Source organism: Triticum aestivum, chromosome 2B, assembly GCF_018294505.1.
Source record: "Triticum aestivum cultivar Chinese Spring chromosome 2B, IWGSC CS RefSeq v2.1, whole genome shotgun sequence".
In the NCBI taxonomy this organism is placed as follows: domain Eukaryota; kingdom Viridiplantae; phylum Streptophyta; class Magnoliopsida; order Poales; family Poaceae; genus Triticum; species Triticum aestivum.
In genome coordinates this window covers 668,307,233-668,333,191 of record NC_057798.1, presented here as the reverse complement: position 1 = coordinate 668,333,191, position 25,959 = coordinate 668,307,233, and the positions used below count along the sequence as shown (strand labels likewise).

The 25,959-nt window shown below is 41.1% G+C and overlaps 2 protein-coding genes across 3 annotated transcripts in view; both read right to left on the bottom strand.

Moving 5' to 3' along the window:
- Positions 1 to 19,038: 19,038 nt before the first annotated feature.
- LOC123046606 (UV-B-induced protein At3g17800, chloroplastic) lies at positions 19,039 to 22,055 on the bottom strand. The gene is made up of 3 exons (XM_044470004.1): positions 21,724 to 22,055; positions 20,296 to 20,573; positions 19,039 to 20,082 (listed from the first exon to the last, which is right to left on the bottom strand). The coding sequence occupies exons 1-3, from the start codon at positions 21,820 to 21,822 to the stop codon at positions 19,278 to 19,280; spliced, it is 1,182 nt and encodes a 393-aa protein (XP_044325939.1). The 5' UTR covers positions 21,823 to 22,055; the 3' UTR covers positions 19,039 to 19,277.
- A 728-nt stretch (positions 22,056 to 22,783) lies between these two features.
- Positions 22,784 to 25,959, bottom strand: part of LOC123046607 (protein AE7) — a 4,123-nt gene continuing 947 nt past the window's right edge. The window contains exons 2-6 of one of the 2 annotated variants that reach the window (XM_044470005.1): positions 24,713 to 24,879; positions 24,496 to 24,601; positions 24,301 to 24,400; positions 23,390 to 23,435; positions 22,784 to 23,196 (exon numbers count right to left, since the gene is read on the bottom strand). In XM_044470005.1, coding sequence (XP_044325940.1) covers positions 23,096 to 23,196; positions 23,390 to 23,435; positions 24,301 to 24,400; positions 24,496 to 24,601; positions 24,713 to 24,830 — 471 coding nt within the window. In that variant the 5' untranslated portion in view covers positions 24,831 to 24,879 and the 3' untranslated portion in view covers positions 22,784 to 23,095. Of the gene's footprint in view, positions 23,197 to 23,389; positions 23,436 to 24,300; positions 24,401 to 24,495; positions 24,602 to 24,712; positions 24,882 to 25,959 lie in introns of both variants that reach the window. The other variant, XM_044470006.1, reaches the window with a different exon arrangement.

Genomic DNA, 25,959 nt, shown 5'->3' with positions numbered 1-25,959 from the left:
TTAATAATCTCAAACTTTTTCAACTTTCACGCAATACATGAGCGTGAGCCATGGATATAGCACTATAGGTGGAATAGAATACGATGGTGGAGGTTATGTGGAGAATACAAAAAGGGAGAAAGTCTCACATCGACGCGGCTAATCAACGGGCTATGGAGATGCCCATCAATTGATGTCAATGCAAGGAGTAGGGATTGACATGCAACGGATGCACTAGAGCTATAAGTGTATGAAAGCTCAAACTAAAAACTAAGTGGGTGTGCATCCAACATGCTTGCTCATGAAGACCTCGGGCATTTGAGGAAGCCCATCATCGAAATATACAAGCCAAGTTCTATAATGAAAATTCCCACTAGTATATGAAAGTGAAAGCATAGGATACTCTCTCTATGAAGAACATGGTGCTAATCTGAAGCACAAGTGTAGTAAAAGGATAGTAACATTTCCCCTTGATACCTCTCCAACGTATCTACTTTTCCAAACACTTTTGCCCTTGTTTTGGACTCTAACTTGCATGATTTGAATGAAACTAACCCGGATTGACGTTGTTTTCAGCAGAACTGCCATGATGTTGTTTTATGTGTAGAAAAGAAAAGTTCTCGGGATGTCCTGAAAATCCACGGAGTCACTTTTTGGAATTAAATAAGAATTTCTGGGTGAAAGAAATACATCAGGGGGCCCAGGGCCTGTCCACGAGACAGGGGGCGCCCCCCTGTAGGGCGTGCCCCCTATCTCGTGGGCCCCCTGGACCTCCACCGACCTCAACTCCAACTCCATATATTCACGTCCGGGGAGAGGGAGAAAGTTTCATTGCGTTCCACGACACGGAGCCGCCGCCAAGCCCTAATCTCTCTCGGGAGGGCTGATCTGGAGTCCGTTCGGGGCTCCGGAGAGGGGGATTCGTCGCCATCGTCATCATCAACCATACTCCATCACCAATTTCATGATGCTCACCGCCGTGCGTGAGTAATTCCATTGTAGGCTTGCTGTACGGTGATGGGTTGGATGAGATTTACCATGTAATCAAGTTAGTTTTGTTAGGGTTTGATCCCTAGTATCCACTATGTTCTGAGATTGATGTTGCTATGACTTTGCTATGCTTAATGCTTGTCACTAGGGCCCGAGTGCCATGATTTCACATCTGAACCTATTATGTTTTCATGAATATATGTGTGTTCTTAATCCTATCTTGGAAGTCTATAGTCACCTATTATGTGTTATGATCCGACAACCCCGAAGTGACAATAATCGAGATACTTCTCGGTGATGACCGTAGTTTGAGGAGTTCATGTATTCACTATGTGCTAATGCTTTGGTCTGGTTCTCTATTAAAAGGAGGCCTTAATATCCCTTAGTTTCCACTAGGACCCCGCTGCCACGGGAGGGTAGGACAAAAGATGTCATGCAAGTTCTTTTCCATAAGCATGTATGACTATTTACGGAATACATGCCTACATTACATTGATGAACTGGAGCTAGTTCTGTGTCACCCTATGTTATAGCTATTACATGAGGAATCGCATCCGGCATAATTATCCATCACCGATCCATTGCCTACGAGCTTTTCATATATTGTTCTTCGCTTATTTACTTTTCCGTTGCTACTATTACAATTAATACAAAAACCTCAAAAACAATTATCTTTACTTTTGCTACCGTTACCTTTATTATCATACCACCTTTGCTACTTAATACTTTGCTGCAGATACTAAGTTATCCAGGTGTGGTTGAATTGACAACTCAACTGCTAATACTCAAGAATATTCTTTGGCTCCCCTTGTGTCGAATCAATAAATTTGGGTTGTACTTCACCCTCGAAAGCTGTTGCGATCCCCTACACTTATGGGTTATCAAGACTAATTTCTAACGCCGTTGCCGGGGAGCATAGCTCTATTCTCTGAGTCACTTGGGATTTATATTTGTTGATCACAATGAAGAACTTGAAAGACGCTAAAACCAAGATCTATCCCTCAACTACGAGGGGAGGTAAGGAACTGCCATCTAGCTCTACACTAGATTCTCCTTCTGTTATGAGTAAGCTTGCGACACCTAAACCTGCTACTGCTATGAATTCTGATATGTCACATGTTATTGATGATGTCACTTCTGCTATGCATGATGAAACTACTTCTGTGCGTGATACTACTTTGCCATTAGGTGAATTTCTTGATGAACAACTTGCTTGAGTTAGGGGGAATGAAAATATTGAAGATGCTATTATTGATGATAGTTATGATGAAAGTTCTCCCAATGATTATGTATTGCATGTTGTTCCTGAGGGTTATGTTATGAATGAAGAAGCTGCTAGAGCTATCTTTGCTTGCAATGATAGATATGATCTTAAGAAATTATTAGCTAAATGGAAGCAGCAGTCTCTTAATGCTAGAATGAAACCTGACCCTGCTTTTGCTACTTCACCTATCTGTGTTACTAATAAGGATTATGAATTCTCTGTTGATCCTGAGATTATTACCTTAGTTGAATCTGATCATTTTTATGGACTTGAATCTGAAACTGTTGTGGCACATCTTACCAAGTTGAATGATATAGCTACCTTGTTTACTCATGATGAGAAGTCTCGTTATTATTATATGCTTAAGATATTTCCGTTCTCATTAAAGGGTGATGCTAAGACTTGGTATAATTCTCTTGCTCCTGGTTGTGTGCATAGTCCCCAGGATATGATTTATTACTTCTCTGCTAAATATTTCCATGCTCATAAGAAACAAGCTGCCTTGCGAGAAATATATAATTTTGTGCAAATCAAAGAAGAGAGTCTCCCACAATCTTGGGGGAGGCTTCTCCGGTTACTTAATGCTTTGCCTGATCATCCTCTCAAGAAAAATGAAATACTTGATATCTTTTATAATGGACTAACCGATGCTTCCAAGGACTACTTGGATAGTTGTGTTGGTTGTGTTTTCAGGGAAAGAACAGTCGACGAAGCTGAAATATTATTGAATAATATGTTGACTAATGAAAATAATTGGACTCTTCCCAAGCCAATTCCTAAAGCAATTCTTGAACCAATTGAGCCAACTCCTGAGCCTATTCCTAAACCCACTCCGAAGAAGAGAGGTGTTTTATTTCTCAGTCCTGAAGATATGCAAGAGGCAAAGAAATCAATGAAAGAAAAAGGTATTAAAGCTGAAGATGTTAAGAATTTACCACCTATTGAAGAAATACATGGTCTTAATATACTTCCTGTTGAAGAACCACATTGTCTTGATAACCCGACACGGGTAGTAAAGGTAAATTCTCTCTATAGATATGATAAAGTTGAAATACCCTCTACTAAATTTCATAGCCCATGCTTAGATGAATTTGATGACTTTATGGCTAGACAAGAGAGTTTTAATGCTTGAGTTGGTAGAGAGTTAAAGAATAATGCTTTCAAGGTAGGACGCATAAGCGATAACTTGGCTAGAGTTAAAGGTGAACTCCAGCTCATCAGCAAATATGCTTCTATGGTTGCTACTCAAGCTGAGCAAGTACTTAAAGCTCAAAATGATTTGCTTGATGAATTAAATAGTAAGAATGTCTTTGCTGTTAGAGTGGCTACTAGAACTGGTAGAATGACTCAGGATCCTTTGTATCCTGAAGGCCACCCTAAGAGAATCGAGCAAGATTCTCAGAGAAATAATTTAGAGGCACCTAGTTCTTCCAAAAAGAAGAAAAAGAAAAAACGATAGAACTTTGCATGCTTCTAGTGAAGCTACTGTAGACACACCTGAGAATCCCAATGATATTTCTATTTCTGATGCTGAAACACAATCAGGTGATGAACATGAACCTAGTGATAATGTCAATGATAATGTTCATGTTGATGCTCAACCTAGCAAAAACAATGAAGTAGAGGTTGAACCTGCTGTTTATCTTGATAACCCACAATCAAAGAATCAACGTTATGATAAGAGAGATTTTGTTTCTAGGAAGCACGGTAGAGAAAGAGAACCATGGGTTCAGAAACCCATGCCCTTTCCTCCTAAACCATCCAAGACAAAGGATGATGAGGATTTTGAGCGCTTTGCTGAAATGACTAGACCTATTTTCTTATGTATGCGCTTAACTGATATGCTTAAAGTAAATCCTTATGCTAAGTATATGAAGGATATCATTACAAACAAAAGAAAGATACCGGAAGCTGAAATTTCCACCATGCTTGCTAATTACACCTTTAAGGGTGGAATACCAAAGAAACTTGGAGATCCGGGTGTACCAACTATACCATGCTCCATTAAAAGAAATTATGTTAGAACTGGTATATGTGATTTTGGAGCCGGTGTTAGTGTTATGCCTCTCTCTTTATATCGTAGACTTGAATTGAATAAGTTGACACCTACTGAAATATCTTTGCAAATGGCTGATAAATCAACTGCTATACTTGTCGGTATTTGTGAGGATGTGCCTGTTGTGGTTGCAAATGTCACTATCTTAACGGACTTTGTTATTCTTGATATTCCCGAGGACGATAGTATGTCTATTATCCTTGATAGACCTTTTTTGAACACTGCAGGGGCTGTTATTGATTGCAACAAAGGCAATGTCACTTTTCATGTTAATGGTAATGAGCATACGGTACACTTTCTGAGGAAACAATCTCAAGTTCATAGCATCAATTCTATTGGAAAAGTTCCAACTATTATTATTGGAGGTTTTGAATTTCCCCTCCCTCCTGTCAAGAAAAAGTATGATATTCTTATTGTTGGGGATTTTCATATCCCCGTTGAGGTAACTTAGTGTTATTTGAAATTTCTCCGATTCCATGATTATTCGGAATGAGTTTGTTAACAAGACTTGATCAACCTTGTTAGTGGATTCATTTTGATGATCATGAGATGGATGAAACTAGAAGTCACAACCTTTTGTACCCTCTTTTTACTTTCTGTTATTTAGAATAAATAAAGAAAAAATAGTATTATCTGTCTATTTCTGAATTATCCGTGCATTAAGAAATATCCCAAAAATAAAAGTGCTCCAAATGCCCTGCAAATTTAGTATGATTTTTTATGGAATATTTGAGGATTTTAGGCACTAAAATCACTACAGGAGGGGCAAACACCAGGCCACGAGAGAGGAGGGCGCCCCCCTATAGGGTGCGCCCCCTGTCTCATGGGCCCCTGGTGGCTCCCCTCCACTTATGCCAGCACCCACACACTTCATCTTCTACCCAAAAAATCCCCATCCAGCTCAAGCACGAGTTCTAGCTCGTTTTGCTGCTATTTTCGATCTCCTTGCTCAAAGTTCCATTCACAAAACTGCTTTGGGAGATTGTTGTTTGGTATGTGACTCCTCCATTGGTCCAATTAGTTTTTGTTCTAGTGCTTTATTCATTGCAAATTTTTGCTGCACAGGTGACCATGTTCTTGAGCTTGCATGTTAAATTTATGAGGTCCCAAGCAATTCCAATGCATGATATAGGCTCTAGGCACTTGTAGGAGTAGTTGCTACCAATCTTGTTTAGTTTTATTCACTTTTATTTTGAAGTTACTAAAATTTCAGAAATTTTCAGAAAAAGAATTATGCTTAGAAGAATGTACCAAGGTGGTTCTTCGGCAAAGAAAGGGCCAAGGATTGCTATACGTGAGCAAGATGTTGAATTGCCGAGGGACGCGGACGTACGAGCTTGTGAGTGGCCATCCGATGATTTTATGGTCAAAGCAGGCTTCAAGGAGGAATTTGACGCGTATGTGCGTAATGCTGAGCTGGAGGACTTCTTACAAGATAAGTGTCCTCAGTGCTATCAATTGACTGATTCCTTTGTGCGGAGGTTCAAATATAACTATGCGCGTAATTCTCCTAGTGTCATATTTGATATTTATGATACATCTTACACCATGGATTTAGAGGATTTCACAACTGCTTGCAAACTCCCGCAGTGGGGTAATATTAATGATCCTCACAAATCTGAATTTAGAGATTTTCTTGCTAGTATTACTGTGGGGGAATCTAGGGACATAGCACAAGCTACCATAGGGAGCATTCATTTTCCTGCTATACATTATTTTGCTCTCTTCATTGGTAGATGTATTAACGGTAACGATGAAGCATGTCACATGTGTGTCCCTGATCTGTGTGTCCTCAAGAGTGCTGTGTTAGGTTTTAAAGGTTATAACTTGGGGGCAATGGTTGCACGTAGATTGCAGAATAATAGTAGAAAGGGAAATTTCTTTGGAGGAATTTATGCAACCCGTGTGTCTAATTATCTTGGTATAGCCCCACGAGAGGGAGATATGATAATACCTCCTGTTTATTTGGATTATGAAGCTATGGTCAGTCATCAATTTCTTGGGAAGAATGAACAATTCCTCCAATATCGACTAACCTATGAAAGATGCAACGTCGTCCATGTTACTCTTCCTGCTCCCTACCTTTCTGATTATCAGGCAAAAGGAAGATATGTTGTCACCAGGGAGGAAGCAGTTGAACACGAGAGGAGAGCGGAGGAAGCTCGCCAACACGCTACAGCTCAGGAGGCGGTTGCCGCTGCATCTCAGTACGACCCCGGTTTCACTTATGGATATCAGCCAGGTGGTCCTTGGTACTAGACCAACTTAGGCCAAAAGCCTAAGCTTGGGGGAGTACGTATTTATCACCGACTTTACATTCATATTCACACACTAGTCATCGGTGCTCATACTCTTTCATTGTATTATCCATGCTAGTTTAAGTTTCTTTTTCTAGTTTTCTTCTTGTGTGTTTGATAAACCTTAAGAAAAACCAAAAAAATAGTTATTTTAATTTCCATGCTTGTAGTAGAAATTAAAAATGAAAACCCAAAAAGATTTCTAGTTCTTCTTCTTACTTGTTGGGAGCTTTCTCGTGTAAATAGTTTTATTTTCTTTTCTTTCCTTTGGGGGTCGAGAAGACCATATTGAAAATGTTTAGTGGCTCTCATATGCATGATTGTTTATTTAATTTAGAGCCCATATTATCTTGTCTTCTCTTTTGAGTTGAATGCTTGCAGATTCCAGCTTAGTCCAATGCACATGCACTCTTATTATTTTACACATCGTTCGGTCATGCAAGTGAAAGGCAATAATGACGATATATGATGGACTTATTGGGATGAGAGAAGCTGGTATGAACTCGACCTCTCTTGTTTTTGTAAATATGATGAGTTCATCATTTCTGAGTCAGCTATTATGAAGTAAACATATTTGCAATGACATTTAGAGATTATAGTTGCATGCGCCATGCTTTATTAGCTATGAGTTATAATGGTTTACCTTGCGTGCCAACATGCTATTAGAATGATTATGATGTGATATGATGGGATGGTATCCTCCTTTGAATGAATTGAGTGACTCAACTTGGCACATGTTCACGCATGTAGTTGAATCAAATCAACATAGCCTTCATGATATTTATGTTCATGGTGGATTATATCCTACTCATGCTTGTATTCGGTGTGAATTAATTTTAATGTATGTTTATGACTGTTGTCACTCTCTCAGTTAGTCGCTTCCCAGTCTTTTGCTAGCCTTCACCTGTACTAAGCGGGAATATTGCTTGTGCATCCAAACTCCTTAAACCTCAAAGTTGTTCCATATGAGTCCACTATACCTTCCTATATGCGGTATTTACCTGCCGTTCCAAGTAAATTTGTATGTGCAAAACTCCAAACCTTCAAATGAAATTCTGTTTTGTATGCTCGAGCAGCTCATGTTACAACTTGGGTTGCCTATATCTTCCATGCTAGGTGGGTTATTCTCAAGAGGAGTGGACTTTGCTCCTCATTCACGAGAAAGGGCCGGTAACCGGGATGCCCAATCCCATGATCCAAAAAGATCAAAGCAAATCAAAATAATTAAACAAAACTCCCCCAGGGGTTTTGTTAGTTGGAGGCACTCGTTGTTTCGATCAAGCCATGGATTGATGCTTGTTGGTGGTTGGGGGAGTATAAACCTTTACCATTCTGTTTGGGAACTGCCTATAATGCATGTAGTATGGAAGATACAGCCATCTCATAGTTGTTGCGTTGACAGTGAAAGTATGCCGCTCAAAATGTTATTCAATCTCTATTTTAAAATCGAGCTCTGGCACCTCCACAAATCCCTGGTTCCCTCTACGAAGGGCCTATCTATTTACTTTTATGTTGAGTCATCACCCTTCTTATTAAAAGCACCCGTTGTAGAGCACACTGTCATTTGCATTCATTATTGTTGGTTTATATTGGGTATGACTTGACTGGATCTCTTTTACCATGAATTACAATGTTTAGTCAGTCCTTGATCTTTAAAGGTGCTCTGCATTTATGTTTTGTGGACTCAGAAAGGGCTAGCGAGATACCATTTTGTTATATCATGTTATGATTGCTTTGAGAAAGTGTTGTCATCCGAGTTTTATTATTATGGCTCGCTAGCTGATTATGCTATTGATATGAGTAATTGTGAGACCTAAGTGTTATTGTGAGTATGGTTAGTTCATAATATTTGCTGAAACTTGAATGCTGGATTTTCATGTTTACAACAACAAGAGCAAACAGAGTTTGTAATAGTTTTTCTTATCACTTTCAGTTTATCAACTGAATTGCTTGAGGACAAGCAAAGGTTTAAGCTTGGGGAGTTGATACGTCTCCAATGTATCTACTTTTCCAAACACTTTTGCCCTTGTTTTGGACTCTAACTTGCATGATTTGAATGAAACTAACCCGGACTGATGCTGTTTTCAGCAGAACTGCCATGATGTTGTTTTATGTGTAGAAAAGAAAAGTTCTCGGAATGTCCAGAAAATCCATGGGGGCACTTTTTGGAATTAATAAGAATTTCTGGGCGAAAGAAATACATCAGGGGGCCCAGGGCCTGTCCACGAGACAGGGGGGCGCCCCCCTGTAGGGCGCGCCCCCCTATCTCGTGGGCCCCCTGGACATCCACCGACCTCAACTCCAACTCCATATATTCACGTTCGGGGAGAAAAAAAATCAGGGAGAAAGTTTCATCGCGTTTCACGACACGGAGCCGCCGCCAAGCCCTAATCTCTCTCGGGAGGGCTGATCTGGAGTCCGTTCGGGGCTCCGGAGAGGGGGATTCGTCGTTGTCGTCATCATCAACCATCCTCCATCACCAATTTCATGATGCTCACCGCCGTGCGTGAGTAATTCCATCGTAGGCTTGCTGGACTGTGATGGGTTGGATGATATTTACCATGTAATCAAGTTAGTTTTGTTAGGGTTTGATCCCTAGTATCCACTATGTTCTGAGATTGATGTTGCTATGACTTTGCTATGCTTAATGCTTGTCACTAGGGCCTGAGTGCCATGATTTCAGATCTGAACCTATTATGTTTTCATGAATATCTATGTGTTCTTGATCCTATCTTGCAAGTCTATAGTCATCTATTATGTGTTATGATCCGACAACCCCGAAGTGACAATAATCGAGATACTTCTCGGTGATGACCGTAGTTTGAGGAGTTCATGTATTCACTATGTGCTAATGCTTTGGTCCGATCCTCTATTAAAAGGAGGCCTTAATATCCCTTAGTTTCCACTAGGACCCCGCTGCCACGGGAGGGTAGGACAAAAGATGTCATGCAAGTTCTTTTCCATAAGCACGTATGACTATTTACGGAATACATGCCTACATTACATTGATGAACTGGAGCTAGTTCTGTGTCACCCTATGTATAGCTATTACATGAGGAATCGCATCCGGCATAATTATCCATCACCGATCCATTGCCTATGAGCTTTTCATATATTGTTCTTCGCTTATTTACTTTTCCGTTGCTACTGCTACAATTAATACAAAAACCCCAAAAACAATTATCTTTACTTTTGCTACCGTTACCTTTATTATCATACCACCTTTGCTACTAAATACTTTGCTGCAGATACTAAGTTATCCAGGTGTGGTTGAATTGACAACTCAACTGCTAATACTCAAGAATATTCTTTGGCTCCCCTTGTGTCGAATCAATAAATTTGGGTTGTACTTCACCCTCGAAAGCTGATGCGATCCCCTACACTTGTGGGTTATCACCCCTTCTCTCCTTTTCTCTCATTTTTATTTATTTTCTCTTTTTTTTCTTTTTTTTCTCTTTTTTTGAATAGGCTTCTTTGGCCTCTCCTTTTTTTATTTAGGCTTCGTTGGCCTCTCTCTTTTTTTATTAAGTCCGGAGTCTCATCCCGGCTTGTGGGGGAATCATAGTCTCCATCATCCTTTCCTCACTGGGGCAATGCTCTAATAATGATGATCATCACACTTTTATTTACTTACAACTCAATATTACAACTCGATATCTAGAACAAAGATATGACTCTATATGAATGCCTCCGGCGGTGTACCGGGATGTGCAATGATCTAGCGTAGCAATGACATCAAAAGACGGACAAGCCATGAAAACATCATGCTAGCTATCTTACGATCATGCAAAGCAATATGACAATGAATGCTCAAGTCATGTATATGATGATGATGATGAAAGTTGCATGGCAATATATCTCGGAATGGCTATGGAAATGCCATGATAGGTAGGTATGGTGGCTGTTTTGAGGAAGATATAAGGAGGCTTATGTGTGATAGAGCGTACCATATCACGGGGTTTGGATGCACCAGCGAAGTTTGCACCAACTCTCGAGGTGAGAAAGGGCAATGCACGGTACCGAAGAGGCTAGCAATGATGGAAGGGTGAGAGTGCGTATAATCCATGGACTCAACATTAGTCATAAATAACTCATATACTTATTGCAAAAATCTACAAACCTTTGAAAACAAAGTACTACGCGCATGCTCCTAGGGTGATAGATTGGTAGGAAAAGACCATCGCTCGTCCCCGACCGCCACTCATAAGGAAGGCAATCAATAAATAAAAGTGTGCTCCAACTTCATCACAAAGTGGTTCACCATACGTGCATGCTACGGGAATCACAAACCTCAACACAAGTATTTCTACTAATCCACAGTCGACCACTAGCATGACTCTAATATCATCGCCTTTATATCGCAAAACTATTGTAAGGAATCAAACATATCATATTCAGCGATCTACAAGTTTATGTAGGATTTTATGACTAACCATGTGAATGACCAATTCCTGCCATCTCTCTAAATAGATATAAGTGAGGCAAGAGAGTTTAATTCTTTCTACAAAAGATGTGCCCATGCTCTAACAAATATAAGTGAAGCAAAAGAGCATTCTACAAATGGTGGTTTTCTATGTGAAGAGAAACAGGCAATCCAAACTTCAAATGATATAAGTGAAGCACATGAAGCATTTTATAAAGCCATACTCAAAAGATATAAGTGAAGTGCAATGATCATTCTATAAATCAACCAAGTACTATATCATACCAGCATGGTGCATAAAAGAAAAGTAAAAAAACTAAATGCAAAAGACGCTCCAAGACTTGCACATATCACATGAACGAAACGAATATGAAAACATACCGATACTTGTTGAAGAAAGAGGGGATGCCTTCCGGGGCATCCCCAAGCTTAGACGCTTGAGTCTCCTTGAATATTTACTTGGGGTTCCTTGGGCATCCCCAAGCTTGAGCTCTTGCCTCTCTTCCTTTTCCTCATATCGAGACCTCCTCGATTAGACACTTCATCCACACAAAACTTCGACAGAAAACTCGGTAAGATCCGTTAGTATAATAAAGCAAATCACCACTCTAAGTACTGTTGCAAACCAATTCATATTTTGTTTTTGCATTGTGTCTACTGTAATATAACTTTCTCATGGCTTAATCCACTGATATAAATTGATAGATTCATCAAAACAAGCAAACTATGCATCAAAAACAGAATCTGTCAAAAACAGAACAGTCTGTAGCAATCTGAACATTCACCATACTTCTGGTACCCCAAAAATTCTACCAACATTAGGACCAATAAAAAAGTTGTACAGAAGGACAGTGCAAAAAGAATCAGAACCGTTTGACGTTCCAGTAAAAAATGTAAAATCGCGCACTACAGCCAAAGTTTCTGTCCTGCACGGTACAAACCAACAAGCATTGTAAACATCCTAAAGGCTAACCTTGGCACATTATTTTTATAATAAAATGGAATTATACAAGGGGATAATTATTTTTGATGAAAAGTTTCTGTAATTAAGATTCACAAAGTTTCCATGAGCATGAACAAAGTTCAAGGCTAGCTCCCACTTCAACAATGCTTGTCTTTCTCACTTTCACTTTCCTTTTTGAAAAGTTGTAGGGTTCCCCTCTTTATTTTTTTTGTTTTTAAACTATATAAAAGCACTCAACAGAAATAAATGGCTCTCTAAAACTTCCGGGTTGTCTCCCTGGCAGCGCTTTCTTTAAAGCCATTAAGTTAGGCATATGGTGCTCAAGTAATGGATCCACCCGGATCCCAAGGTATATCAAAGCCAATTTTAATTAACAATGATTTGTAATTTAGTAGTGAGCACAAAGTAACATATATCATGTAACAACGAAGTCTAACTCTCTTCCTATGCATCGGCATGTCATAAAAGAACAATTCATGCACACATAGTAAAGGCCAATGCATAGTATAAGCAGTTTCTTGCAATTTTATCGTATTGGAAACATAGAGAGGTGGAGATATAGTTCCTCTCTCATAATAATTGCAAGTAGGAGCAGCAAGCACATGCATATTACATTCACCAAAATTATCATGTGCAATGGTAAAAGGCAACCCATCAATATAATTCTTATAAGCACAAACTTCTTCGATATAGTGTAGTTGGGAGAATTCAGAAAGATAATAGGACTATTATGCGTGGGTGCAATAGCAAAAATTTCATGTTTAACATAAGGAACTAGAGCAAGTTCATCTCCATAAGCATAGTTCATATTGGCATCTTGGCCACAAGCATAGCAAGCATCATCAAAAAGGGATATTTCAAGAGAATCAACGGGATCATTGCAATCATCCTAGCAATCATCCTTCGGTAAGTACGAAGGGGAATTAAACAATGTATGAGTTTAAGAGTTACTCTCATTAGAAGGTGGGCACGGATGATCAATCCGCTCTTCCTACTTTTGTTCTTCGCTCTCCTCATCATCTTTTTCATCCAATGAGCTCACAGTTTCATCAATTTCTTCTTCCATAGCTTCCTGCAAAATATTAGTCTCTTCTTGGACAGCGGAGACTTTCTCAATAAATGCCTCAATATTGTAATTGTATTCATAATTTTCATAGCAATATCTAAGTATAGCAAAATTTTCTGGTCTATAAACTGAATCATCAAAATCGTCAAACGCTTTAAACATAGATTCAATCTCATAAGCACCCATAAAAGCAACAAATTCTTCTATTTGTTCCACATCATAGTAATCATAGATACCATTAGCATAAGAAGCTAAGGTTTCATTATCATTAAATTTTCATGAAAAGGGAAGGTGTGGAACCTTCATCCTGGAGCAGCAAGTATAATCATGTATCAAGCATAGTTGCCTAGCATACCAACGCAACATAGAAATTTGATCCCATAATAGTTTCCCTTTTGTGTCAAGCGATAATCCCTAAAGTATTCACGTTGATCCAACATTACTCCCATTATAAAGTTGAATGGGGTTTTCTCAGGATTATCAAAGTAGTACATAATATTTTGAACATAGCAAGCATCGAGGGTTTTAGGAGGTTCCTCATCTCCATGAGTAGCAAGTACACCTAATTTTTTTGGTATTTCGTGTTCCATATCCATAACTAAAGATAGAGAACAACTTAGAACAGCAAATAAAAATTACTTAGTGATAAAGCAAACAAGCACACACGAGAATATTCACCCCACGCTATGACCTCCCGGCAACGGTGCCAGAAAAAGGTCTTGATGACCCGCAAGTATACGGGATAGTTGTAGCCTCTTTCGATAAGTAAGAGTGTCGAACCCAACGAGGAGCTAAAGGTAGAACAAATACTCTCTCAAGTCCTATCGGCCACTGATACGACTCTACGCACGCTTCACGTTCACTTTACCTAGAATAGGTATGAAACTAGAAGTACTTTGTAGGTGTTGTTGGATAGGTTTGCAAGATAATAAAGAGCACGTAAATATAAACTAGGGGCTGTTACATAAAGATGCAATAAAGTAAGTATTAGTAGAGAGCTTTTTGTCACAAGAAAGTTATTTGTCCAAGGCAATCGATAACTAGACCGGTAATCACTATTGCAATTTTATTTGAGGGAGAGGCATAAGCTAACATACTTTCTCTTCTTGGATCATATGCACTTATGATTGGAACTCTAGAAAGCATCCACAACTACTAAAGATCATTAAGGTAAAACCCAACCATAGCATTAAAGTATCAAGTCCCCTTTATCCCATACGCAAACAACCTACTTACTTAGGTCTGTGCTTCTGTTCACTCACGCCACCCACCATAAGCAAATCATAAACATATTGCAAACCCTACAGCTGGGATCCCTCACGCTTGCGCGACACGGAGAGCACCATAGGACAGCACCAATAATAAAACATGCAACTCAAACCAATCACGATCATCAATTAACCCATAGGACAAAACGGATCTACTCAAACATCATAAGATAGCCATACATCATTGGGAAATAATATATAGCGTTGAGCACCATGTTAAAGTAGAGATTACAGCGGGTAATAGAGAGGTTACACCGCTGCATAGAGGGGGGAAGAGTTGGTGATGAAGGCGGTGAAGTTGTTGATGAAGATCGCGGTGATGATGATGGCCCCCGGTGGCGTTCCGGCGCCACCGGAAGCAAGGGGGAGAGGGCCCCCCTTCTTCTTCTTCTTCCTTGACCTTCTACCTAGATGGGAGAAGGGTTTCCCCTCTGGTCCTTGGCTCCCATGGCGTGGGAGGGGCGAGAGCCCCTCCGAGATTGGATCTATCTATCTGTCTCTCTCTATTTCTGCGTTCTCAGATCCTGCCCCTTCACCGTTTCTTTTATATCCGGAGATCCGTAACTCCGATTGGGGTGAATCTTTCGCCCAGATCTTTCTCATAAAATTATATTTCTTGCGGCAAAAGAAGAGCGTCAACTGCCTTACGGGTGGTCCATGAGAGTGCCAGGCGTGCCTAGGGGGGAGGGTGCACCCCCTGTCTCATGGCCACCTCAGGCACTGCTTCGCGTTGATTCTTCCTCCTAAAAATCCCAAATATTCCAAAATAATTCTCCGTCCATTTTTATCCTGTTTGGATTCCGTTTGATATTGGGTTTTTGCGAAACATAAAACATGCAACAAACAGGAACTGGCACTGGGCACTGGATCAATATGTTAGTCCCAAAAATAGTATAGAAAGTTGCCAAAAGTATATGAAAGTTGAATAATAATGGCATGGAACAATAAAAAATTATAGATACGACGGAGATGTATCAGACAGTGGTCAAGAACATCCTGAAGTACCTGAAAAGGACTAAGGATATGTTTCTCATTTATGGAGGTGACAAAGAGCTCGTCATAAATGGTTACGTCGATGCTAGCTTTGACACTGATCCGGATGACTCTAAGTCACAAATCGGATACGTATTTAATTGAATGGTGGAGCTGTCAGTTGGTGCAGTTCCAAGCAGGCGTTGTGGCGGGATCTACGTGTGAAGTGGAGTACATAGATGCTTTGGAAGCAGCAAATGAAGGAGTCTGGATGAAGGAGTTCATATCCAATCTAGGTGTAATACCTAGTGCATCGGGTCCAATGAAAATCTTTTGTGACAATACTGGAGCAATTGCCTTAGCGAAGGAATCCAGATTTCACAGAAAGACCAAACACATCAAGAGACGCTTCAATTCCATCCATGATCTAGTCAAGGAGGGAGACATAGAGATTTGCAAAAAACATACGGATCTGAATGTAGTTGACTAGTTGACTAACACCAAGACTCCATGGGTGTTAGAATCATTACAATGTAATCTAGATTATTGACTCTAGTGCAAGTGGGAGACTGAATGAAATATGCTCTAGAGGCAATAATAAAGTTGTTATTTTATATTTCCTTATTCATGATAAATGTTTATTATTCATGCTAGAATTTTATTAACCAAAAACTTGATACATGTGTGGATACATAGACAAAACACTGTGTCCCTAGTATGCCTCTACTTGACTAGCTCGTTAATCATAGATGGTTAAGTTTCCTAACCGTAGACATGTGTTGTCATTTGATGAACGGGATCACATCATTAGGAGAATGATGTGATGGACAAGACCCATTTGTTAGCTTAGCATTATGATCGTTCAGTTTTATTGCTACCGTTTTCTTCATGTCAAATACATATTCCTTCGATTATGAGATTATGCAACTCCCGGATACCGGAGGAATGCCTTATGTGCTATCAAACGTCACAACGTAACTGGGTGATTCTAAAGATGCTCTACAGGTATCTCTGAAGGTGTTTTTTGGGTTGGCATAGATCGAGATTAGGATTTGTCACTCCGAGTATCGGAGAGGTATCTCTGGGCCCTCTCGGTAATGCACATCATAATAAACCTTGCAAGCAAAGTAACTAATGAGTTAGTTGCAGGATGATGCATTATGGAACGAGTAAAGAGACTTGCCAGTAACGAGATTGAACTAGGGAAGATACCGACGATCGAATCTCGGGCAAGTAACATACCGATGACAAAGGAAATAACGTATGTTGTCATAACGGTTCGACCGATAAAGATCTTCGTAGAATATGTGGGAGCCAATATGAGCATCCAGGTTCCGCTATTGGTTATTGACCGGAGAGGTGTCTCGGTCATGTCTACATAGTTCTCGGACCCGTAGGGTCCGCACGCTTAACGTTCGATGATGATTTTGTATTATATGAGTTATGTGATTTGGTGACCGAATGTTGTTCGGACTCGCGGATGAGATCACGGACATGAAGAGGAGTATCGAAATGGTTGAGAGGTAAAGATTGATATGTAGGATGATAGTATTCCGACACCGGAAGTGTTCCGGGATGTATCGGGTACATACCGGAGTACCGGGGGGTTACCGGAACCCCCCGGGGGAAGATATGGACCATAGGAGGAGAGCACACCAGCCCACAAGGGGTGGCACCCCCCCCCCCCTTATGGTAGGAGGCCGAATAGGAGAAGGAGGTGGAGGTTCCCCCCTTTCCTTCCTCCTTCCCTCTTCCTTCTTTTCCCCCTTCCGGTAAAAGGAAAGGGGGAGGCCGAATTGGACTAGGGGCCCAAGTAGGATTCCTCCTACTTGGGCGCGCCCTAGGCTGCCTCTCTCCTCCCACCAATATATACATGGGGAGGGGGCGCCTAGAACACACACCAACGATTGTTAGCCGTGTGAGGCGCCCCCCTCCATAGTTTACGCCTCCGGTCATATTCACGTAGTGCTTAGGCGAAGCCCTGCGCGGATAACTTCACCATCACCGTCACCATGCCGTCGTGCTGACGGAACTCTTCTACTTCCTCGACACTCTACTTGATCAAGAGTTCGAGGTACGTCATCAAGCTGAACGTATGCAGAACTTGGAGGTGACGTACGTTTGGTACTTGATCGATCGGAATGAGAAGAAGTTCAACTACATCAACCGCGTTGGCAAACGCTTCCGCTTTCGGTCTACGAGGGTACGTGGACACACTCTCCCCCTCTCGTTGATATGCATCTCCTAAATAGATCTTGCGTGAGCGTAGGAATTTTTTTGAAATTGCATGCTATGTTTCCCAACAGGAAGAAGGTGCATCCTTTGTTGAGTTGGTGGTTGGAGGCTGATAGTTCTGGTTTCCTCCTCCGGTGTCATAGTCGTGTGGGGGTGTCAGTTCTGGAGTTTGATGGTGTGTCCGAGGACACGTTACTCTGGTCCGATTCTTTCAACGGCAGTGGTTTTGCTTCAAGCAAATTAACTACCTGGGAGGCACGTAATGCTTCAGATCAGCGATGGAGCCGTGTAGAGCTCGGGTAAAGAGGTGATTTGTCTTCTTTTTCACCAAGGATTTTAAAAATAGTTTGTAAAAAAATTTACGAATTTTAAAAATAGTTCATCCATTTTAAAAAAGAGTTTATAGATTTTAAAAATAGTTCATCCCATTTTTAAGAAGAGTTTACGGATTTTAAAAATAGTTCATCCATTCTTTACGGATTTTAAAAATAGTTCATCCATTTGAAAAAAATGTAGGATTATCCTATCTTTTCAGTCTTGTTATGTTGGTGTTTACATGGCTTATAACTAAATTTTTATTTTATTAATGCGACACATATTACCATGCAAAAAATAGTAGCATTAAAACGTTTTTTCTTTTACTTTCTCCACCGCGCACACCTGGATGTTTGTTTTTTCGGGAAGAGACCCACTCGGTTTTGTGAAGCTTCTAGAAGCTTCCGGCTGGCTTTTTCGAAGTTCTGATCGTTTTTTCTAAAAATCTGGTTTCTGGATGCTTTTTATTCAGTATTTGCGTTTATTTTTTCTTTTCTTTTTTTCCTTTTTTTAAATTAGTGATCTTTTTCCAAACCTGTGAACTTTTTTCAAAATTTATTAACTTTTCAAAAATATCGAAGAACTATTTTCAAAATCAATTACCTTTTTTGAAGATAAATTTTTTATCAAAATCAATGAACTTGTTTAAGTTTGTGAACTTTTTAAAAAATGATGAACTTATGTCAATTTTTTGAAAAAAAAATCAAAATTGATGAACTTTTTATAAAACAGATAAAAAAATTTCAAATGGATGAACTATTTTAAAAAATCGTAAACCTTTTTAAATTTTATATTATTAAAAAATCGTAGGTATTAAAAAACCGTCCGGTTGTTTTCTACAAGATCAATCAACAACACAAAAAACAGCCGCGGCCCACTTGGGCCTGCCTGAGCGAACGAAGCGACTGCGTGAGCGGTCAAGCGACCAGCAGCGCTTGTTGGGCCCGCCCATGACAGCGGCTACGATTAGGAACGTCCCGTTCATAAGCTATCGCCAGGGACAAGTTGGGAATGAAGGTGCACAGAAAGGTGGAGACAAAGACGCAAAAACTAAAGAAGGCTTTTTTTACTAGCAGTATATACAACTGTTGTAAAGAGAATAATACTACTCCCTCCGATCCATATTACTTGTCTTACATTTGTCTGGATACCGATGTAATATGGATAGGGGGGACATCTCTAAAACAAGTAATTTGGGACGGAGGAGTATATCATAAGAAGAAACATTTTCCATTCCTCTGTTAAATTACAATCTGATCTGTGACTGAGGGGCCATGGAGCCATCAGCCATGGGCAGTGATGGTTTGATTCGTACCCCTTGGCTGCTGCTGATAGAGAGCAAACAAGAGCAAGAGCATCAGCTACACTGAAAAGGCATACCAGAGATGGACTGGATCCTACCCTATCAAATGCACAGAAACCCATTTCCAGATTAACAAAACGCACAATCAACTGTTAACAAAATGGTACTTGGATTCTACATGGCTCTCAGCCTCCCACAAAAAGGCCCCAAAACCAGCCGCCTCCAGGACAAGGTGTGTGAGCTCCGTGAACGTAAGCGTTACCGTTTTACCATCTTTAGCATTAACAGAGCCATCATCCAGCACTTTGATATCCGGCCGACCAAACAGAGCCTGCGTTTGCTTCTCTATCAGCGAGACCGATTCCTTGGACCTAATGGTAGCGTACCGCTGCAACGTATCGGCGTCCAGCCGCGAAACGTAGGACCTCAGCTTGTTTGGGTTTGTTTCCTCGTCCTCCTCCACATCAACCATCTCCCCATCAGGCGTCATCCGTACCAGGGACTCCATGTCCATGAACGGATTAGGCTTAATGTCTCTCTCCGTAAATAGTTTTTCGTTGAGGCTTGGTGGGAGCGTCTTCATGGTTTTCTCGAGTTGGAATCGCTCGTCCACCCTCTTGAGGAAGTAACCATACATGATGGATGCTGCGTAGAGCTTCCCAAGATTTAAGTTGCTGATCTCGACAACGGTATCTAGTGGCGCTGCTGCCTGCTCCCCCATGATAAGGTTGAGATGGTTCTGTATCATCTCAAGAGCATCTTGAGAGTGTACGCTTTGCAGCTTATACTCCTGGTTAGGCAACGAGGAGACGTCGCGTACAGGGCCACCTGATGATGATAATGCAGGTGTCATTTGTATGTCATTTTCCATGAACTTGAACAAAATCCAGCAGTAGATGATCTCTTCCAGGGTATTCTGCCTTTCCTTCTCTTTGACTTCTGCAATTCGCCTGTAGTTCAATTAGCATAACTCGTTAACTGATGCATTGTTTAAAAAAAAAATTGTAAACTGATGCATTATTAATTGAAATGAGTCAAACAGAATATCTGATGTCTTCTCCTTTCTATAACATTTACATAGCCACATGTTTTATAGCAGATATGATGCGTGACTATCTGTTGCTGATGTGGGGAAAACAATTCCTATAATTATTGATACTTACTTGTAAAGGAGGTCCTCGGGAACTTTTGCGGCTTTTTCCTTTTGGGCAATTTTCTCTGCTGTCAGGTTTTCAAGTTGCTGATCAACTGTTACAGGGATTAGGTGAGGCTGCGATTGCAGTATCTGTGCCAGAAGTTGACCACTTGGGGTTTCGAATTTAACTGGAGCGAGTTGTGTCTCCCCATCACCAGAATCCATCTTTGCTTTAACCTTTAAGCTCCTTGCTTGGTAATGATTGATTTGGAATCCAGCTTTAGAACGAGTGGTGCAAGGAAAGCCCTGTGAAACAAAGAAACGTCATCCAGTTGACCCAAAAAAGTAATTGAAACTTGAACGGGGAGATATGCAACTCCAATATAATATCATGGAATTTCCCATTCAGCTAAGGAATCACTTCCTCTTTAAACTAATATAGGACATTTTAGAGACTTGGCGCTGAAATGCAAATGCAGGACGGGTAAAATAAAGATATTAACTGAAAATACACGAGTTGAGCAGAACAGATCGAGAGCAAGAGATAAGAAAAAATTCAATGATCATCGGTCACCATGCACATTGAAATAAAATTTTCAGATCACTTCAGTGTTGGGCACAATCAACCCTTAGCAAACGCAACAGAAGTGAGCAGTTGAGCATAACAGGAGCACCAGAATACTTGTCGAAAACAGGTGCATAGAGTATAGATAATGTGAAATGATCGAAACTCTTGTAAAATAAATGAAAAGGAATTAATGTTGCGTTCATAGGCATCATGAACAATTAAAAAAATGCAATACATCATATCGAATGCTATGGCACTCTAGGCAGGCAGCCACTCCCTCCGTTCACAAATATAAGATGTTCTAACCTTTCTCTGAATCGGATGTATACAGGCACGTTTTAGTGTGTTTGTCCACTCCGTATGTATGTAGTCCATATTGAAATATCCAAAACATCTTATATAGGTCAGGAGTACATAACAATTCCGTGAGCTTTTTTCAAAAACAAACGCAAATTCAGGCATGCTTCTTGTTCAGAGTTTCGCCACACCACGCACGTATTGGTGCCATTTCCGCTAGACCGTGTCAGTCTGAATTCTAGATGAAGATGAACTAAACTAACACGCATGACGTGCCCTGCCGTGGGAGCTAGACCCAAGCAAGCCGACAACTAAACGCCACAGCCGATTGTGCATGAGCAAGCGCGTCAGCCAGTTCGTTACCCCTGACGCAACACCGCTTCAGACAGCACACGAACCTCGGCGCAGCGCTGCTCAGATGCGCGATTACAGTTCACAGAAGCAAATCAAATGCACGCAGGGGTACAGGGACAACCAGTCGAGCATCAGGCCATCCGGCAGTCACGAGCCGGATCCCACTTCAGTGCCTGGAACTAGGAAACGGACAACGGGACTCGGGAGCGTCGGGAGGCGAGCGAGGAGGAGGCGTACCTTGCGGAGGCGCCCGTGGCGCGGCCTGGCGGGGAGCGAGGAGGAGCAGGCCGGGGACGGGGAGGCGAGGAGCAGCGCCGCGTCGGCCCACGCCGACATGGTGGCGCGCGCGGGGAGGGTGCGGAGGAGGACGAGGAGCTCTCTGGACAAGACTGGGATTCCGTCCGCTGTTTGGGCTCCGGAGATTTTGTTGGCGAGTGTGGACAGGTTGCTAGACCGAGACGGCGCGGGGCAGTGGAGACCGGAGATGGAGAGCGGGGCGCTGATCTTTTTTTCTATCTGGAGCGTGTGTGCCTGTGCCTGGGTGCGACGCCGGTGCTTCCTTCCTTCCTTCCCCTGCGCGGCCTGCACCGGCTGGTGGCTGGCGTGAGCGTGCGGGACTGTTTCCATCTTTGTACGCCACACACACACAAGTCAGGCTGTTAGGTATGGGCCACGCGTGGGCTCAGGACTGGGCTATTGTTTCCTCAGAAGGTGAAGCTTCCTCCTTCAACGGAAGCAGCATGACCAAAAAGTATGAAGACCAACACAAAAATCTACCGCTAAAAGATGATCTTATATAAAATCTAAGGGCTCCTTTGATTCAAAGGAATTCTATAGGATTCTTGGAGGATTGAAATCCTTGGGAATTTTTCCTATGTCGGCCTTTTGATTCATAGGATTGGATCCCATAAGAAATTTTTTTTCTATGAAATCTTTTGTACTGCATTTCATAGAAAATCTACCATCCACTTCAACCTCTTTTTACAATCCCATTATTTCTTTTTACAATTCCATTATTTTCCATGTGGCATCAGACACTCCTTGCTAATCCTATAGGATTCAAGTTGACATGCCACTCCAATCCTATACTTTTCATATTCTTACATTAACAAAATCCTGCGAATCAAAGAGGCCCCAAAAGAAAAGAAATTCATTCTCTGCAAACATGATTGTGAATAAATGACCGAGGGACATGGACGGCACGGATCACCACACCATCCCTCACCAGTGGTGCTCTTATAATTTCTTCAGCAACTGAAGCATGACCCAGAAAAAGGATAGCTTTGTGAACATGATATATTCAAGTCATTTTATAACCCAGGATAACAGTAACCCAGACAGAATTTCAGAGACGACACGGATCACCGCACTATATCCCTCCATGTACAATCAGAACCGTACAAAAACATAGCAGCACCCAGTTCCTCCAAGAAAAAAGTAGCAGCACTCGACGACCTACATACTACCACTACGATACAAGAGCTTAAGCGGCAGCAACGTGCTTACAGAGAGGCGCAGGGCCTCAAAATTCATGCACACGTCCTGCGCCATCTATTTAAAGAATTCTTCTCAAACATCAATCAAAGTAATAATGTGTCCTACCCAGGACTCAACCGAGTGTCGGTGACAGGCACTCTTCCACTATGTCCAGCAAGTTTGAATTCTCCAACGCGGCTGCGACGCGTTCTTTGTCGCTCAGTTGCTTGTTCACTGGGAAAGAAGGGAGAAAAAACATACTGAGATATTGTTCCAGGCAAAATAGTGTGGTAACTGTAATAAGGTATAAAAATGTACTCCCTCCGTCCCAATAAGTGTCTTGAGCTTAGTACAAATTTGTACTAGTGCTAGTACAAAGTTGAGACACTTATTTTGGGACGGAGGGAGTATATCGTAGAACACATACCGGCAGCTTCAGTTGCATGTGATCCAGGCGTCAACCGTATGTCCACCTACATGGGTCAGAAATTAGTACAGTGTCTGATTGTTTTGAAGTAACTATGGGCAGTAATAGCTAATAAGCAGCAGAAAGTATCGATTTCCCTGCACTGTCATTGACAGGAGCAAAATCCACCCTACTTAATTAGTCCTCAATAAATTTGCTTATGAAATAAATACTTAGCATATATGTTCATGAATTACCGTTGTTTCTAACCATTAATGATGCATTTACACCACACTTATCTGAAATTAGAAAGTGCACTTACTGCGCGTCCAGAGTGTGTTTGTGGTATCTGAATTTTGAAGTAAAAACTTGTTCTATGATGGCAGTAGCAAGCTAAGGGCCAGTTCTTTTAGAGCTGTGGAAATAAGCTGCCCCCTCCCCAGCTGTTGCCTTGTGACCATGAGGTCACGGGTTCGAGTCCTGGAAACAGCCTCTTGCAGAAATGTAGGGAAAGGCTGCGTACTATAGACCCAAAGTGGTCGGACCCTTCCCCGGACCCTGCGCAAGCGGGAGCTACGTGCACCGGGCTGCCCTTTTTTGGGGCTTCTAGAATAAGCTGGGGAGGGGGTAGACAGCCAGCCATAAGCCCCAAAAGAACTGGCCCTAAGTGGTCTGACACAGATGGCTCATCTAGCTCGGTGTTCTAAGACTTCCTAAATTATAATATAAATACACTGACATGTTAATTAAAATACCATGCTTCAGCAACATATTAAGGCATCTTGTTATTTTCTTCTCTTCTTTTCTGTTTTAAGCAGTTCACGATTGAACTGATTGTTATTTTCTTCTCTTCTTTTCTCTTTAAGCAGTTCACGATTACTTGTGGAACTATAATAGCAGGAGTTCCTTTTTACCACACACCGACAGCATACCTTGTAACGAGGTGGAAGACTCCGCATGAGCTTTACACGTAAGCAAAGGCCGATGATAGTGGCCATACTGCAATGCTCCACTGTTGGGGTGAAAGTAACCCTGAAACCAAAGCGATCAGGAATCCTCACGATTTAATTTCATTATGATTCCTAAATTGTAGCAGCCAAAGTTCCAGTAGACAGATGCCAACTTACCTGACATGACTAAGTTCATCATTGATTTCGACCGAGTCTTCATTTACCACATTAAGGTCTTCCAATGAGTATGGATGTTCTGGGTCCTTTATGTCTCTAATATGATGTAAGAATGTTAAGGAGTACAAGGTAATTATGCTAACATGGCACCAGATCAATAAAGAATAGCAGGAAAGCAAGCTGCACTAGATCCATAAGGAAAAACAATAGAGGATATCAAATATTTCAAGCTGGTCTATGGCCTCTGGTGCATTTTCATCTATGTTTTCTGGTGCCTGCCGGGTGCGCCTCTCTCTTTTCTCATGAATCACAGGGTTAGCATTTATCAACTCCATTACTATTTTCCCTCTGCAATGCTCTGATTGGAGAAGTCAAGACAAATTCCTGCAAGTCAAAAGCAGGAAAATTGTATCAGCGGCATTATTAAATCCTTATTACTATCATGTTTCACATTGCACATCTCTTTGACAGTCAATTGCAAATTCACCCTATATGGTGGCCAACACAAGATAAACTTATTGGAGCGCAAACCGGTACACAAAAATATGGAAATATCCTCCTCCAGGAACATCGCTTCTCTGTGTTCTATGTTCTCTCTTCTATCCCTCTTAGGGTCTGTTTGGTTGACTGTAGATTCTGAAAAACCTGCTGTGAGCTGTAAGAAAGCTGATGTGTGCTCAGAACTATGGGAAAGTTGAAAGTTGTTTGGTTGAGACAACTGTGAAACTATAGATTTGGTAGGAATTGGCTGTAATGCCCCTGGACGCTGAAAGACTGTTTGTATGTTAAACGATTCACATTTCAATGGTCATATTGAAAGGGAAAAAAAGACAATATCGACAATTTATTTGAACAACTTCTTTTTAATATTGCATACATATAGCTAACATTATAAATAGAAACTGATGCCGTAATCAAGACCACACAAAATACAATGATGATGTTCTCCATCAACTTAGCTAACCTATCGTCCTCTCGCATAACAAGAATCAGCTATCCTACTAGAAATATTTTTCCAACCTTTCCTATTGAAATAACCTAAGGGCCTGTTCCCATCACTAACCTCTAATTTGCAAATATCAACGAATTTCTTCACATGTGCATCATCCCAAACCGCCTTGTCGACTATTACTTCAAGCAAGCAAAATTCTATCCGGTATGATGCCACAATTCAAATATATACCATGCTACAATCTAGAACATCAGCATTCACATCTACAAAGTACAAGAAAATGAAGAAAATTCCATACTAGCATTTTCACAAATACCTAGCAAGCGAACTCCATTGCAAGCAAATACGGTTATGCAATCAGTAGTGTATGGTCACAATATTCAGTCCATAGCATTCATCAGCAATTACTCATCAACTTCCATGCATAGCAACTACTCAGTGTCGATCCACACAAAAAAAATCAGGAAAAAATTGAAGACAAAGGAATAGAGCATGGTACAGGAGGGGAGGGA